Source organism: Otolemur garnettii, unplaced genomic scaffold (genome assembly GCF_000181295.1).
Source record: "Otolemur garnettii isolate 467f Iridium unplaced genomic scaffold, OtoGar3 scaffold00015, whole genome shotgun sequence".
Taxonomy (NCBI): domain Eukaryota; kingdom Metazoa; phylum Chordata; class Mammalia; order Primates; family Galagidae; genus Otolemur; species Otolemur garnettii.
In genome coordinates, this window is record NW_003852410.1 from 6,987,636 (window position 1) to 7,003,756 (window position 16,121).

Below are 16,121 nucleotides of genomic sequence, written 5' to 3' on the forward strand. Positions count from 1 at the left end.
TGATCAGCAGAAATGGTGCTGCAGGATGAACAGAATATCGGGTAAGTTGCTTGTGGATGTCAGACCCCAGGAAAGATGTTTTTTGTCACCAACAGCAGGACAGTGGCCATTTAAGTCAGAATCTGTTAAGGAGTGTTTAACAACTTAGCTGCAGATACAACTAACCGTGAAAGTGGATGGCACTGCAGTGTTGGGCCCATACCTGGCCTTGTCTGGAGGTAGACACATGAGACTGGCAGGAGAGGGTCCTCAGCATCCTGGACCCCCCTCGTGGATACCAGGCTGTGACAAGCCAGGCAGCTCCAATAAAACTTGAAGCTAGCACAGGGGCTTGAGGGAGGCTAGAAATGCAGGTTTTGGTTGTCATAGTAACAAACATTCCAATGAGGGCTTTGAAGCTCAGGTGCAGGAGGGTTCATTTGATTTGCAGTTGAACAGGATTGTGTGGTCCTGAGAGAAGGATAGCTCCATTCCAAAGAGACAGGTGATGGCCTCCATTGCCCTTGATTGGACAAGCCTTTTGTAACTATTTCTGATAAATCAGACAAATGATGTAAGTGCCTGTCAGTTCTAGCAAAAGGCCATGACCAGGTTGTCTTGGACAGTTAGGCATAGTTGACTGTATTTGCTGCTACAGAACTCTGTCTCTACATAACTACATGAGCTGCCAAGCAAAATCAAACATTTACTTTTTCTCAAATGAGCATACCTTTTCACAAAACGTAAAGTTCAGCATGAAATAAGGACAATCTACAGATGTCTGGAGTTGGAACTTTTGACTGGGAGTTAGCAGATGTCTACAGAACTTACCTGAACAAGTTGCCATGGAAGGTACTAAGATAAAATTAGAACAGTTGCCAGGAGCCCTGAAGGAACCAATTTGGGAAACAAGGGGAGAGGAGAAAGACTGTCAGCTGAGAAGGAGACTTCCTCCTGTGTCTGAAAGGGAGACTTAATGAGACCTCTGTCTTTAAATTGAAACTGCTCACACATAGAACCATCTCAGGTCTGCCTGATCTCTGTTGTATCTTTGTGCTCTGGTCAGTTGAGAGCAGGAATTTAACTTTTGTGATGTGATGGACTATTGGGAAATAGCTCCCTCACCTGATATTTAATATTTTGTGTATTTTAATGTTATTTCAGGCCTGACTTTATACTGAGCAAACTATTCAGACCATAGTGAGTCTAAACAATTGAACTTGCATCTTGGTAAGCCACTGTTGGCAATTATTGACTGGTTTTGATGCATATTGGCTCATTCACCTGAAAAGAAGCATGCCAGAGTATTTCTCCTATTCTGAGTTTGCTTTTGAGGTTCCTGAAAGGATGCTTTAGTTAGTGTGATTAGTTTAACAATGAACCGTTAAAAATTTTTATTTTCCTTAGTGGCATACTCACAGATGGTAATTTGGGGCTGCTGACCTCCACATTTATTCCCATTTAAACATTAAATTATTTAAGATAATTTAAAAATAAAACCTCTGAGGAGGTACCATTATTATTCCTGTTTTGTGAATTAATGGCAACCAGATATGTTGAATTGCTCCCGTAACATTAGTTTAAGTGTTAGTACATGAATAGGACCTCAGGCAGCCTGATTTGAAAGCCCCGCTGCCTGTGCCTTCTATACCCATAAATAATTAGTTATTCCTTCCTCGGGAATGTTTATTTCATTTTTTAATTGCTCTCCTTCCCCTGGCTCCTTCCTTTCACTCCCCCAAACACTGAAAATTCTTTTTTTTCTTTTCTCCTCTTTCCAACTATTATTCCACTCTCTCATCGTCTCCCCTATTCATTCCATTCTGCCTTTTGGAATTGTCTTTTTAGATTTTTACAAAGTCTCTTTTCTCCCTCATTAAACTGGAGGTCTGATTTGTCATCGAATCCCTCCTAGCCATTAGTCACTATACGTGGAATTACTAAACACAGGAACCAGTGAATAAGTACTGCTGTTCCTCTGATGAGCCCTCATTATGGAAGGACAGCCTGGTAACATTTTTCAGCTTTCTAACTCTTCCAGATTAAGTTCTTTTCAGAGTAGCTTCCTAACTGTGATTGAAATGCTCTGAATTGCCTAAGCCTCAGATGTTTCCATATTCATGTGTAGATGTGAAACCATCTGAAGCCACATAGAAATGAGTTTTTATTCCTTCCTTCAGTCCTACTTCATTAGTATGGAAAAAGCATGAATTTACAAAAAGATTAAAAACTACAAGGAGAACTTGATTTTTTTGTTTTCATTTAATAAAATGAAACTTTTGTTTTTGCTTGAGAATTTCCATTAAGAAAAGGTTGGGAAAAAATTTTAAGTCACGAAACTAGCAGAACCGTTTAGCATTTACTGTTGTTCAGTTAAGTTTTTTCTCTTGCCTTCTCCCCTTTTATAAAAACTCTGCGCTTTACGTGTCTGTGCTAATGTTACGCAGCAGACTGTCTGACCTGCCTCTGAAATGTGGTATAATTCCTGATTGAAGAGCAATGTACAGTTTGCCTCAGACTCCCAGATTCCACAGACTACAAACTCTCTATTACTAATATACTTGATAAGGAATTCACATTCTCTTTATAAAAACAAATTCAGTGTTTTGATGATAATGATGGAGACTTAAACATAAGATGGTGAGTGGAGGGAACTGGTAGAAAGGACAGAGTTGACTTGGGTCTCTCAGCGCTGAAAGACATTGTGTGGCCAGCAAAGCTAAGCTAAGACTCCCATTGGGTCCGATGTGACGCTCCTGTTAATGATCTTAAAAGTTTAAATTTCATCTATTCCTCCACCCCCCATACCCACTTCCCATACAAAATTGATTTATGATCAACATTGATCACTCTTAAGTTTGCTGGCTTTCATATTTTAATATTAACTCTCCTTAGGTTTCTAGAGTCCCCTAAAAAGCTCAAAGCTTAAAAAAAATGCCTTTTTGTTTTTACATTGACCAAACTATAATTTGAATACTGAAACGAAAATTAAAGTTCATACTCTAAGTTAAAGCTGTTGGTGTATTTCTGCACCAAAGAGATTTTCTAAACAAGGTGAGTGGTTTGACAGCATTTTCCCTTTATTTTTAGGTTGATGCCTTTCCTCCCAATGGTTATGGGCTATACAACATAGTGGGGAATGCATGGGAGTGGACTTCAGACTGGTGGACCGTTCACCATTCTATTGAAGAAACAGTTAATCCCGTGAGTATTATCCTCAGATCAGTGACATCCATCCTCTGGTCAGTCTGCAGCAAGAATCTCGTGTGTTTCTGAGGGTTATTTACATATTCTTGAAATTGATCTTGGAATACCTCCAAAGGGACATTAAGAATATGTCTCTGATTTCAGCCTCAGAGCCATTTATAAAAGTGTCTATGAGCATTTTATGTTCTGCTGTATTTTCATGGTAGTCAGTATTTGAGGGAATCTGCCTGTAATGTTAGAAATTGTATTCAATTTCATAAATTCGATCAAGGTGTGATATGTAAATAGCTATACAAAAAGCATCAATGTGTTATTCACTATTAAGATCTGCTAGGTGGGCTCGGCGCCTATAGCTCAACTGGCTAAGGCGCCAGCCACGTACACCTAAGGTGGCGGGTTCGAATCCCCAGCCCGGACCCGCCAAACAACAATGACGGCTGCAACCAAAAAATAGCCGGGCGTTGTGGCGGGCGACTATGGTCCCAGCTACTTGGGAGGCAGAGGCAGGAGACTCGCTGGAGCCCAGGAGTTGGAGGTTGCTGTGAGCTGTAATGCCATGGCACTCTACCCAGGGGGACAGCTTGAGGCTCTGTCTCAAAAAAAAAAAAAAAAAAAAAAGATCTGCTAGGTGATATTTATCATACAGCTCGTTTCTTGTGTTTTAGTGGATTGAAATTTTGAGTCAGTGTGTTATTTGGAGGAACTGAGAAGGGGTACTTTCTGGGTAAGCACTGAATCAGAAAGTTGAGTCATTTAATGATTAATTCTTCAACCTGTTAGTATGTGAGGCCAGTGTATCGTATACCATGAGAACAGAAGACAATTGTGTTTGCCCAAGTTTTACGTATTCTGGTATGTGAAAAATGTTGAATGCAAATAACATACTACCCTGCCTCTAAAACCAAGCTCTCCCAGTAGAATATATAAAAATTGAGACAGTACATGGGCATGTGTGTGGAAAGTGCTTCCTTTAAAAAGAGCATCTCTGAATATTTTTTTTTTTGTTGTGTGAACAGATTGGGGGGGAATATCATGTAAAAATCCCATTTCTAGTAAAGTAATCATTCATAATTCAGTTCCAAGGCTGTATATTTATACTCAAAGTAGCAAGACTGGAAACTTGATATGCTTAGTTTTAGACCTTAACCTTTTGAGAAGGCACAAAGGGTAATGATAAAGAAAATTAATTATTCAATATCTTCTCAGAATGGGGTTAAACAGAGTAATTGAAGAAATTGTCATAGACCCCATGCCTCAAGCCATTTTTCAGAATGTGGGAATAAATTTTTGTTTGATATACTTAATTTTTCTTCACTGAATAAGAGGTAAGAGGCTCATGAATAATTTAGAGACACAGATCTACTTTTCTGAGTGCAGAATGAAAGGGTGATTTCTTCAGAAATGGCCTTCTCTCTTCATTTTTCTTTTACTTTTTAGCAGGCCTGGTGAATGTAGTGGTCAAAGATAGCCTCTCTTTCAAAAATAAGAATAGGATTGTAAAATTCTAGGTGGATTCATGGTTGAGAGATGACATTCTCTCCTGGCAAAATGTGACTTGGCATTTGCTGTCAGAATCAGAAATAGAAATTTCCCCTCCCTTATAAAAGCATCTGCATGTGTGGAAGGGGGCGCACAAGGCTTCAGAATTCTGGCAGGTTGTGAATGTATCTATCTGACCATCTGGTGTTGAGCTGAGTGCTTGTTAGCTTTCAGTTTTATAACCACTTGTGTTACTTCTAAGGACTTAACAGAAAAATTCAATTTTTTTTCTTTTCACAAATCCCAGGCTCTATCCTGGATGGTGCCCCTGCTTGTTTTAATGAAATGGTTTCCATTTTAGGTTTTTCTGTGCCATAGTGGCCTCATTTGCTTTCTAATTTGACTGGGATAGAATTTCACAGTTTTGAACTAAATCCCCAATCCTTGGAAAACTCTCACTCCATCCTTTAGATCTTTACAACTTTCCTTCAATTGTAGCCCATTGCCAGTGGACAGGCCACTGTCATCTCTCATCTGGGTCACTGCATCGGCTTCCCAGCTGGGCTCCCCGCCTTCACTCTCTTCAGTATGCAACCAGAATGATCTTTATACAGAGCAAATCTAATGCTATCGCTCCCCCTATTTAAAACCCTTAAATGGCTTCTGATAGTCTGAAGAATAATGTGCAAATTCTATTTTTTTTGAAATCAGGTCTCACTTAGTTGCCCAGGCTGGAGTGCAGTGGTGCAGTCATAGCTCACTGTGGCCTTGGCACAAGGAATGAAGAGGCTTGTCACGAAGTCTGTGTCAGGGGACTGAGGAACTCTGGGAGGAGCCCTCCCAGGTAAACCTCGGGTCCATAGTTACTGTCATAAAACAGGAAGAAGTAGACAAAAGCTGCTTGCCCGACATTGGCACTGATTAGGGAGGAGAGGGAGAGGTCAGATAGAATGTCTCCACCTTTGTTTTTGTAAAACCTCAGACCTTGAACACAACCTCGGTCTCTAGCATCAAGAGACCTTTGGAATCTAGAGACTCTTTACCATAACCGTTAGGCCTGGTATTGCCACACCTCACATATACATTCTCCCTTGGAGGCCTGTTTTTTTATCTCCTGTACGCCCACAACTCACATGTCATTCTCGTGATTCTCTAGGTCTCTCAAGCAGGAAGTGAGACTGATCAGGGCTCAGTTTCCCCTACAGCAGCCTTAAACTCTGAAACAACTAGCCTCAAGTAATCCTCCTGCCTCAGCCTCCTGAATGTCTGGGACTATAGGCATGTACCACCATGCCCAGCTAATTAAAAAAAAACAACAACTTTTTTTTTTTTTTTTTAAATAGATGTGATCTTACTATGTTACCCAGGCAGGTCTTGAACTCCTGGCCTCAAGCAGTTATCTCACCTCAGCCTCCCAAAGTGCTCCAAATTCTTGAATGTGACTTCTGATAGCTAAAATAATTTAGCCCTTGCTAATCTTTCTAGCCATACTTTTTTCTTCTTTTTAAAACTTTTAATTATGAAATGTTATGAAAATTAAGAAGAATATTTATATATAGAAGATAGTCTATTGTATAACTGTGTGCCTACCATATAGATTTAACACGATGTATTAACAGTTTGTCATATTTACCTTTCTTTTAGCCAGAGAAAAAGAACAAAAACTATTCATTTGGTATTGTCAATGTTTTTGGCCAGGGCTGGGTTTGAACCCACTACCTGCGGTATATGGGGCCAGCACCCTACTCCTTTGAGCCACTGGCACCACCCTGGTATTATCGATGTTTTTCACTTAAGCTGTTCTGGTTAGTGTGTAGTCCTGTTTTGCTATGGTTTTTTATTCATCCTTTTTTAAAGTTTGCATCTGATAACGCAACTATCTGGCTACCATGTTGATTTGCATCTGTTGTTGTTCACAGTTTTTGATCACATCTTGTTTTCTCACATTCCTCCTTAGTTTTGATTAAGTACCAGACACTGTGTGTGTGAGAAATTGTAGAAGTTATTTGACATCTGGATAGTGTGTTCTTTCTCTGGAGAAGATTTACCTTGCTTCTGGAAACTTCTGTTTCCGATTAGCTTAATCCAGTCAGGAATTGAAATGATTTGAAGCAGAGCTCCAGTCCCTGAGAGGGCTAGTCTACTTCCAATTCACCCTGGGTTTAGTTCTTTAGGGGAGCCAACTAAAAGTCTAGGGATTTTTTCCTTGGGTCCTCCTCCTAGAGGGCCTTGAACTCCAATTTTTTGTTTCCTTGGCCCGAGTCTATTGGAAGTTCTCAGAACTGAACTCAGAAGCTGAGAGCTCAGCTTCTCAGAACTGTGCTCACAAGCTCCTTCTGTCAGCTTCCTCATAGCTGCTGCTGTTTAAAGCAACAGACCTCAGGGGAAAAGAGTTTCACCTGTCCCAGTTTCCCCTTCTCTCTAGGATTTGAGCAGTATAATTCTTCATAGCTGTGGTAGTTCTCATCTGGTCTGGTTAATTCCTACTTCTCTTTGACATCTTAATCTGTTTGCTTTTATTCCTTAATGTACTGTTATCTCTGCTTAGCAAAGAACCTAGTCTATAATTATTGATCCTACAGTAATGCCAATTCCAGATACCTGCAAATGAGAGCTTGATTGCTGTCCAAACTCCAGGTGTTTCAAAAGCAAATACTGGTTAAAAACAACCATTTTCAAGGAAAGTTTTGAACCAAAATATCAATATGGTTATTAAATAGTTCAACTCAGGAACTGACCTCTTCAGTGTCATGTATTTATGTTAGCTCTATGACTTATCATAATGGCAAATGATTTTAAATATTCTTTGGAGAGCTTGGGAAGAGGCAGTGCCCTGTCTGCAAAGGCTATTCAGGAAACATCTTTTTCTTATTCAGTGACTTCCAGGGAGCAAAAGTTAATCATTAGTTTTTATTTTATTGGGCATTTATGGCAAAAGCCGGTTATAGAAACAGCCTTGTGTGCTTTGTACACAACGTTCTAAGAGAAGATAGATATTTGGCCATGTGACGTGAGCACTGGTTTGGTGTTAGCTGTGTGTTTGTGTGTGTGCATTTCTGTGTGTGTGCAGGTGTGTGGGTCTTCTGGAAGTGCTGCCTTGAGATGGCATCATTCCCTTCCACACTGACACCATCCAGTGTATCACTAGGTTTTAAAAAATATGGTTGGTTTATGTGTGTGTTTTTCCTAGTTACCTAACTGAGACCCCTGTTATGCTGTGGCAGCATGTGGTACTTTAAATTTGAAAAAATATAAAAAGCTTATATGACTTAGTAATTTCCCACATCTGCATACCCACTCTCAGTACCGAGGTACCATGCTGACCTGCTCAGCTGATGATGTGGTAGGATGGGGTGAGCTATAATATCTTTTCCACTCTAAGAGGGACATAGTCACAGTTAGGCAACTTTCCTAAGGGAAAGAACTCTAGTCTTGGAATTAGCCAAAGTAATGTGGATAATAGTTCTTCCATTTAATGTTAAAAAAGTATTTCTAGAGTTAGAATATGTCTTAAGTTTCCTTACCAACAAATTTGGTAATAATTATACCTACTTGGTAGGATTGTTGTGGAATTTAATTTGTTAATATATATAAAATACTTTATATTTATATGCCTCTAAAGCAGTGGCTCTCAACCTTCCTAAGGCTGCAACCCTTTAAGGTGCGGTGTAAACACAACACCTTACTTTAAACCACTGTTCTAAAGTACTATGGTTGGTGGTTTTTACTTTATTATTTTTGTCTATGTTATGTATTGGCTATCTAATTGGAATATTACAGACATACTTCTGTCGGCACAGTTAATAAGGAATGTTGGCTTTTGGAAGCAGAGGGGAAGAAAATGATATTTATAACTAATGATTGCTCAGTGTTCCTTTTACCTTTACCTTTTTTTTGGCATATTACATAGCCAGCCTCACAATAAAAGCCTGGCTCATGCTTTCTGCCTCGTCCAAGTCCAGGTGGAACGAAGTTTTCCAAAATGTATTCTTCATCTGAATGAATTCCTGCTGATTGCCACATTTTAGCCAAAGATTCTGTTTGTTTTGTTTCTGTCTACATGGAATTTGGTTGTCCAGTAGTTTATAGAGCCCTGCACATTTTGGAAAATGTGTTCTGCTTCTCAGAGTTGCTTTGGTGTGACTAAGAGTTTACCAGAGAGGCTCTAAGCTCTTCTTGTCTACCTTCCATGGTGTGCAGAGTTTGGGCTCTGCTTGTTTCAAAGGACATGTCTCTGTGCCCTTGCCTAGCCACACGTGGCACATTTAGTAAATTTGGGACACATGTCAATCTTTTGGCCCAAGATCAGCAGGTGTAGCTGTGCTGGTAGGTGCCAGACCTGTTGACCCTGCTTGGATTCTTCTTTGCCATTGTATGATCGGACTTGGGGCTTGGGCTTGCAGTACTTCGTAGCTCCTCTGAACTCCGCAGCTCCTCTTCCCCCAAACCCCCACCCACCATGGCCTCCCACAGCCTCCACCACTGTGTCTCAGAGTGTAGCAGAAATGTAAGCTGCTGCTTACTCTGTTTCCTCATCCTCATCCTTCTGGCATGAGCCTGCCTTGTCTCAGCCTGGCAAAAACTGATAAACATCACAGAATCTTGTCTTTAGTTGGGATTTACACACCCTTCAGTTGCCCCACCAACAGCCTCACCAATTCAAGCAAGCATTCATTGAGCACCTAGTGTGTGCTGGGGGGAGCTGATTGAGAATTGTTACCTTCCTTAAGCCCCTACTCACATCCTGGAGGCATGAATGAATCAGTTGTTGGAGAAATAACCTAGTATTCAAAATGAAAAAAGCATGAACATGTTAATGGGTTCACTTGATAACAAATTAATATGGCTACAAATTTTAGTTAGTAGTGCCAAGGGGAAAGCAAGGTGATCAAAGTATCAGCCTCTTGGGACTGTGTTTGGGAAAATAATTTTAACATCTTCTCCCTAGTGGAAGATGAATATCTTTCTGGAGGAAGAGCTAAGCTTCCTCCATTGTAACTTTTCTTTGTGGTCCAGGAATAAGATTCTTCATCCAATGAAGCAGAACTATGGAAAGATAGAAATAAGCTTGAATGTCTGTGGCTCAGGTATTTAGACCTCGTAAACACATTTACGGACACATTCTATAAATGCATTCTTCTTGTATGAAAAGAGTGAATACTACTTCTAGTTACTGTTTTGAAGATGGTAGACATTCTGTTTCTTTTTACTTCATGATAAAGGTACCTTCAGAGCCTTGTGTTAGAACTATTGATTCTTCCTGAGCACAGGGAGCAGCGTACCAAAGTGTGCCATGGCCTCCTTAGATTGGAGACTAATGGATCTTCAGGGTGGGAAGTGGAAATCTTCTCTAGGCCTCTGTCCTTGCAGGAATCCCTTCTTTGATACCCTTGACAGCTGTGGTCCTGCATCCTCTTGCTAAAGACTTGGTGAGCAAGATCTCTCTAACACCTAGGGCAACTAGCTACATTATCACGTTCTCACTATTTGAAATATTTTCAGTGTCACCTCTCTGTTGAATACTTTTCAGATATCTGACAGTCTTAGTATCTTGAGTCTTTCTAGATAATCATCCCCATTCCTTCTGCTGTAGCTGGAATAACTGGGTTGACAATTCAGGGCAACCCAATTACATTCCACATGAGTGGGAAAAGAGTTTCTTTTTATAAATGGACACCCAGAATTATACACAGCATCCTCGGTGTTGTCTGACAGATGCGGATAATAGCAGGGCTATCCTTTGCCTTCATTCTCTTTCATTGGGTCTTAGCTTCTGCTAGTAGTTAAGAGTTTAGTGGATTCCAGTGGAGTTGGGTTTGTATTTTGTCACTGAAATGTGGCTTACCAGATGTGTTACCCTGTGTAAACCACTTACCCACTCGGAGACTCAGTTTGCTTCTTTCTTAAAGGGGGATAAAGAGCACTACCTCAGAGAGTTGGTGTGAGGAACTGAAAGAATGTAAAACACTTAGCATAACGTTTGGCAAATAGTAAGCATGTGACATGTGGGAGGTTCTGTTGCGATCGTTATTGGTACTCCCCCACCACCGTGAGTACTCCTCATGTTACTAGGAGTAGTTGCTGAGCCGTGGCAGCAACAGGGAAGACCAGCATGATGGTTCCTATTAAGACCAGCATGATGGTTCCTATTAAGCTTGTAGCCAAACAGAACTTCCATTTCTCCTACATAGATAGTGATCTTGGGCTAGGTCTCCCCAGATATTTTGAGTTTTTTCTTTGTTTCATAACTGTGTTTTGAAACTTAATGCAATGTATGTCTCTTCTGTCCAGATTTCATTTTGTTTATGGGTTTCAGCCTTGAGAGACAGCTTATGGGAATCACTGTGGTTATGGGTGCTAGCATTGGTAGCTTATTAGTAGCTTTTCCTTCTAGCCCCCTGTGGCAGGAAGAGATTTGATACAGTATGAAGGGAAGAGGGTCCACAGCAGGGTCCTGTAGCACACTCACTGTGCTTACTATGTTATGGGGCTGTGTCTGCTCTTGGGGGTACAGAGATATGTGAGATGGGCCCTGCTGTTAAGAAGCATATAGTTTGGGGTAGATAATGGGGGCTGATCAGGTGAATCAAGATGCACTGTGGTGGGCGTGCTATGGATATGGTCGAGGTGGAGCCTTGTTGAACTCTGATAGCTGGAGCTGGGAAAGCTTCTCAGAGGAGGTGCCCTTGGAAAGGATGGCAGTGTTTGAGGAGGTCACTATGCTAGGTCTATGGGAAAGACAGGGCCTTCTGATAATTCAGGGTAAGTGGAGAGGGATTTTCTTTTCTCCCCCACTGCTTTCAGTTTCTTAGGTAAATGCCTAGCCATCAGTGCCCAGAGCCATCGCTGCCCTCTGCTCACCTGTCCATCCTGAAACGTGATGTCTTTTCCATACTTAAAGGAAAAGCAGTAGGGAGTGTGTGTGTGTACGTGTGTGCGTGCGTACATATGCACTTATTTCTTCTTGTTTTTCTGCAGCATATTTTCCCCTCTTTATGGACGCAGTAGAGCTGTTGTAAAGAATTTCTGTTAGCTCCTCAGCTTGGGGTTTTGGAGAGTGACTTATGAATGGTCTTCCTAACTTAGTATGCGCAGTAAAAGGGCTTTTATTAGCTGGCTTTTCATGGTGTCTTATGCTCCTGGGAAGGAAGAGCCTCTAACACTAGGATGGCAGCAGGTCAGCAGAGTGGGTTGGGTTGATAACAGAAATGCTGAATGAAAAGAGCAGAGTTTGCTCATACAGTCAGTTGTTTGTCGCCCTCTGTAGAGTTCTTCCTGCTACGCTGAATAATAGAACCATGGTAAGCAGAGAAAGGAGACGAAAGTGAGGTCAGCAGCCTGTGTTTCCATCTGAGATTTAGCTTTAAAATGTCAAGGGGCCTTCTCTGAGTCATATCACCCTTGTCAGGCTTAATACTTCATCTCTAAATTGTGCTAAGGATCTGACAAGCCATTCCTAGGGTACAGTAAATCTGGGCACCTGAACTTGGCTCTGTTGCTGGTTTGGAAAGTAGGCAATGATGGAAGAAGCCAGAGCTGATAGTAACATGGTTAAGACATGGTTTGAAAATGATTCTGTCCTATGTCCACATCCTAGCTCTGCCACTTGGTGGCCTGTTGACCTTGGAGCGATAGCGTGAAAACCTTTGATTATGTTTCTTGATCTGTAAAATGGGAGTAACAATAAAACTCAACAACATGGAGTTGTTCTGAGGGCTAAAAAAAGAAATTAGGGCTCTTAGCTCTGTGCTTGCCGCATAGTAAAAGCACCTAGTCAGAACACTCCTTTTCTGAAAATCCTTTGCCTTCAGCTCTACCTCTTATTGTTTAATAGACCAGATTATGGTCTTTTTTTGGAGATTGAGTCTCGTATCATCCCTGCTGGAGTTCTGTGGCAGCATTGTAGCCTCTGCAACCTCAAATTCCTGGGCTCAGGTGGACCTACCTGCCTCAGTCTCCCAACTAGCTGGGATTACAAGTGCCAGCCACTGCACCAGCCTAGTTTTCTTCCTTTCTTTCTTTCTTTCTTTTTTCTTTTTTTTTTTGAGACAGAGCCTCAAGCTGTCCCCCTGGGTAGAGTGCCATGGCATTACAGCTCACAGCAACCTCCAACTCCTGGGCTCAAGCGAGTCTCCTGCCTCCGCCTCCCAAGTAGCTGGGACCACAGGCGCCCGCCACAACGCCTGGCTATTTTTTGGTTGCAGCCGTCATTGTTGTTTGGCGGGTCCGGGCTGGGGATTCGAACCCGCCACCTTAGGTGTACGTGGCTGGCGCCTTAGCCGGTTGAGCTATAGGCGCCGAGCCTCTTTTTTTTTTTTTAACAGAGACTGGGTCTCACTCTTGCTCAAGCTGGTCTCAAACTCCTGAGCTCAAGCAATCTTCCTGCCTCAGCCTCCAGAGTGCTGGAGGCCTGCCTGGCCTGTTTACCAGCAGTCCTGAGCACTTGGTATGCTAGTGGCAAATAATAAATGTCACATAGTCCTTACGTGCAGGGAGTTTGAACTTCAGAATTCCCAATGGTAGTTTCTTGTCATTTTCCAAGGTAATAGGCCCCTGGGCTCCACTGATGCTAAGAAAGCTAGAACCAAAGCCTAGGTTTTTGGCTTCCTTTCGAAGATTGTATATTCCTTCCCTGTACCTTTCTTTGCTTGGAAAGGGCTATGGGGGAAATTTCAGGGTGGAGACTTACAGAACTTCCTTAGTTGCATTCATAGCAATTAAGCTGTCTGAGCAGCTTTTCTGGGCAGAGGAGGGGCATTCTGGGAATTCCATGTGGAATCAGGCCACCACGTGGAATCAGTTGCTTGAGATTTTTATCATCTGTCTTGTAAGATTTGAGGTGTGGATTGTCAACAGAAGCTTAGGCATTGTTTGGAAGGCTGGCCCTTCTACCAAGCTTGCCATCCTGACTTCCCTCTTCTGTATGGCCTGGGGCCTCCCTGGACAGGTTGTTTTTTTCTTAGTAGTGAATTACAACTAACCTCCCAACACTTCTGCAGTTTGTCAGCCCCAAGTTTTGCTTATTATATTCAGCTAGGGCTCTATCTCATCACTCTTGGCAGTCAACGCAGACTAACATGTATATATTCCATCCCACAGAATAATAATTTTTTTAATAATTTTTCACATCCAACAGTCCATATGCATAATTACCTTCCCCATAGCACTCCTAAACCAGAGGTGGAATCATTATACATTGTTTGGGAAAGAAGAGTGGTCCCCCCAACTTGAAGATGGTCCCCCAAACCCTGTCCATAGTAGCTTTACAGATTGTTATGTGTAAAATGTGCTTTGGGTTAAAAGAAGAGATGTTCTCCAGATACTCTGCATCCCCGTGTAATCGTCTTGACTTTGCCCCAGACTGCCTACTGCTTTTGTGAGTGAAGTCTAAGTGCTTGTGTTCTGCATTTACATAAGCGTTTTCCTTCTGAGGAGCTCAACATGCTCCTATGTTTGTGGGGTACCCCTAGTCCTCTCTCCTTTCTGCCCTCCATTTTCTCTTCCTCCCTCCCTCTCTCCTCCTCCTCTCTCTCCTCTTGTTCTCATATCCTCTAAATATTCCTGATTATGCAAAAGGAGACATGTGGCCTTGGGCTCATTTTTTATGATAATTCATGGAGTGGAGAGAGGTTTTGACTTTGGCCCAGATTTTAAACTTGATTTGTAGTCAGGATTAAATCCCACATCTTCTCATCTCCAGACATGTCAGTGCTTACTGGACTCCAGATGTTATTTCTTTTTTTTTTTTTTTTTTTTTGAGACAGAGCCTCAAGCTGTCCCCCTGGGTAGAGTGCTGTGGCATTACAGCTCACAGCAACCTCCAACTCCTGGGCTCAAGCGAGTCTCTTGCCTCCGCCTCCCAAGTAGCTGGGACCACAGGCGCCCGCCACAACACCCGGCTATTTTTTGGTTGCAGCCGTCATTGTTGTTTGGCGGGTCCGGGCTGGGGATTCGAACCCGCCACCTTAGGTGTACGTGGCTGGCGCCTTAGCCGGTTGAGCTATAGGCGCCGAGCCCAGATGTTATTTCAAATACAAAACATGAAAGGCTACTTACTTCCTTGTAGTAATATTTTATCACAAGCCACATATGTTAAATCAGGAATTGCAAGAAGTGTTATAAATATGAAAGATAATTTAAGAGACGGGAATTGCTGTGTCATGCAGTAGCTGCTTCTATGAACCAAAGGGAGGCAGCAAATTATGTCTATAGATTTTAATGTCTTAACATTTTAAATCAGTTTTTTTTATCCTTCTTACTTTCCTAAACTCTTTATTTCCATCAAATAGTTCTTAAAAATTATTGATTTGGTCCAAGTTGCTTTTTGTATTTGACATCTGACTTGTTAGTGCATTATAGACTAGCATAGTATCATTTTCCCTTCCTATAGCTTACCTTTAATGACACCCCTATGTCATAGTATGACTCATTTGTTCTTTCCCCATCGGTCTGAAAATAAAAAGATGTTATTAAGAAGAAAAAATAGAATAGTTAAATTATCTATTTTTGTTACCAGGTTATGCTGTGATTTTTTTTTCGTGTGGATAATTTGGATACATTTATAATACGGGTACGTGCAAATCCACACACGTGATTTTTATGTAAGTGTATACTTTTATCCATTCTGCACAACTTATCAGCAAGCTCCTGAAGACCAGATTTGTGTGCAGGGTTCTGGGAATCTAAGAGACACAATCCTCTCCCCTGATGGAACTTGCAGGTGTTGGAAAAGCAAGCAAACACACCTTAGTCCCTATAAATACACACGCAAGAAGGAAGTACCGCACGGTGGTTACAGGCCTGCAGTCTCGGAGATGGGCCTGGATTTAAGTCCTAGCTCAGTCATCTACTAGCTGAACTTCTCGTTCAGCATCCTCGTCTGTAAAGTGAAGCAACAGTAATACCCCTTATGGGGTTATTGAGAGATTTCAAGGAAATGCTATAAAGAAAATGGCTAGTGTAGAACCTGGCATATAGTAAACACTTATGACTACTATATTTTATATGTAATGAAAATTTAAAGGAAATAAGCTAGCAAGCTATGAAATCACACCCTATCTGAAATCTAATCCATAGAAGACATTTATTCTGGACCTTTTTAGGGCTGTGGAAAAGAGATAAGCCATCTGGTAGCATGCAGTTATAAATAACTCTTCTTTCTGTGGACAGTCTCCACTTTATACTCAGTAAAGGAAGTAAACATTGCATCTAATCAAGCGACAGAACATACAGAATTGGGCACTTAGCACTTATCCACTTTCAAAACGTCCAAATAAAATCATGGAAATCTTCAAGTAGTTCTTTGAAAATAATGTTTAACTCAAAATGTCATTTGGTATAAGCTAATTTCTTTATTCTCTCATAACTTGCTAATGAATTTTCACTGAAGAACACAAGATTTCGAGTATAAAAGAATATGATAAATCCTTAGACTAAATTGTGTTTATTTTTCTCAC

General features: G+C 41.3%; 1 protein-coding gene across 1 annotated transcript in view; it reads left to right on the forward strand.

The window, feature by feature from the left end:
• SUMF1 (sulfatase modifying factor 1) overlaps window positions 1-16,121 on the forward strand; it is a 100,102-nt gene that overhangs the window by 55,238 nt on the left and 28,743 nt on the right. The window contains exon 7 of the mRNA XM_003785481.3: window positions 3,070-3,183. Within this exon, the coding sequence (XP_003785529.1) occupies window positions 3,070-3,183 (114 nt within the window). The remainder of the gene's footprint in view (window positions 1-3,069; window positions 3,184-16,121) is intronic.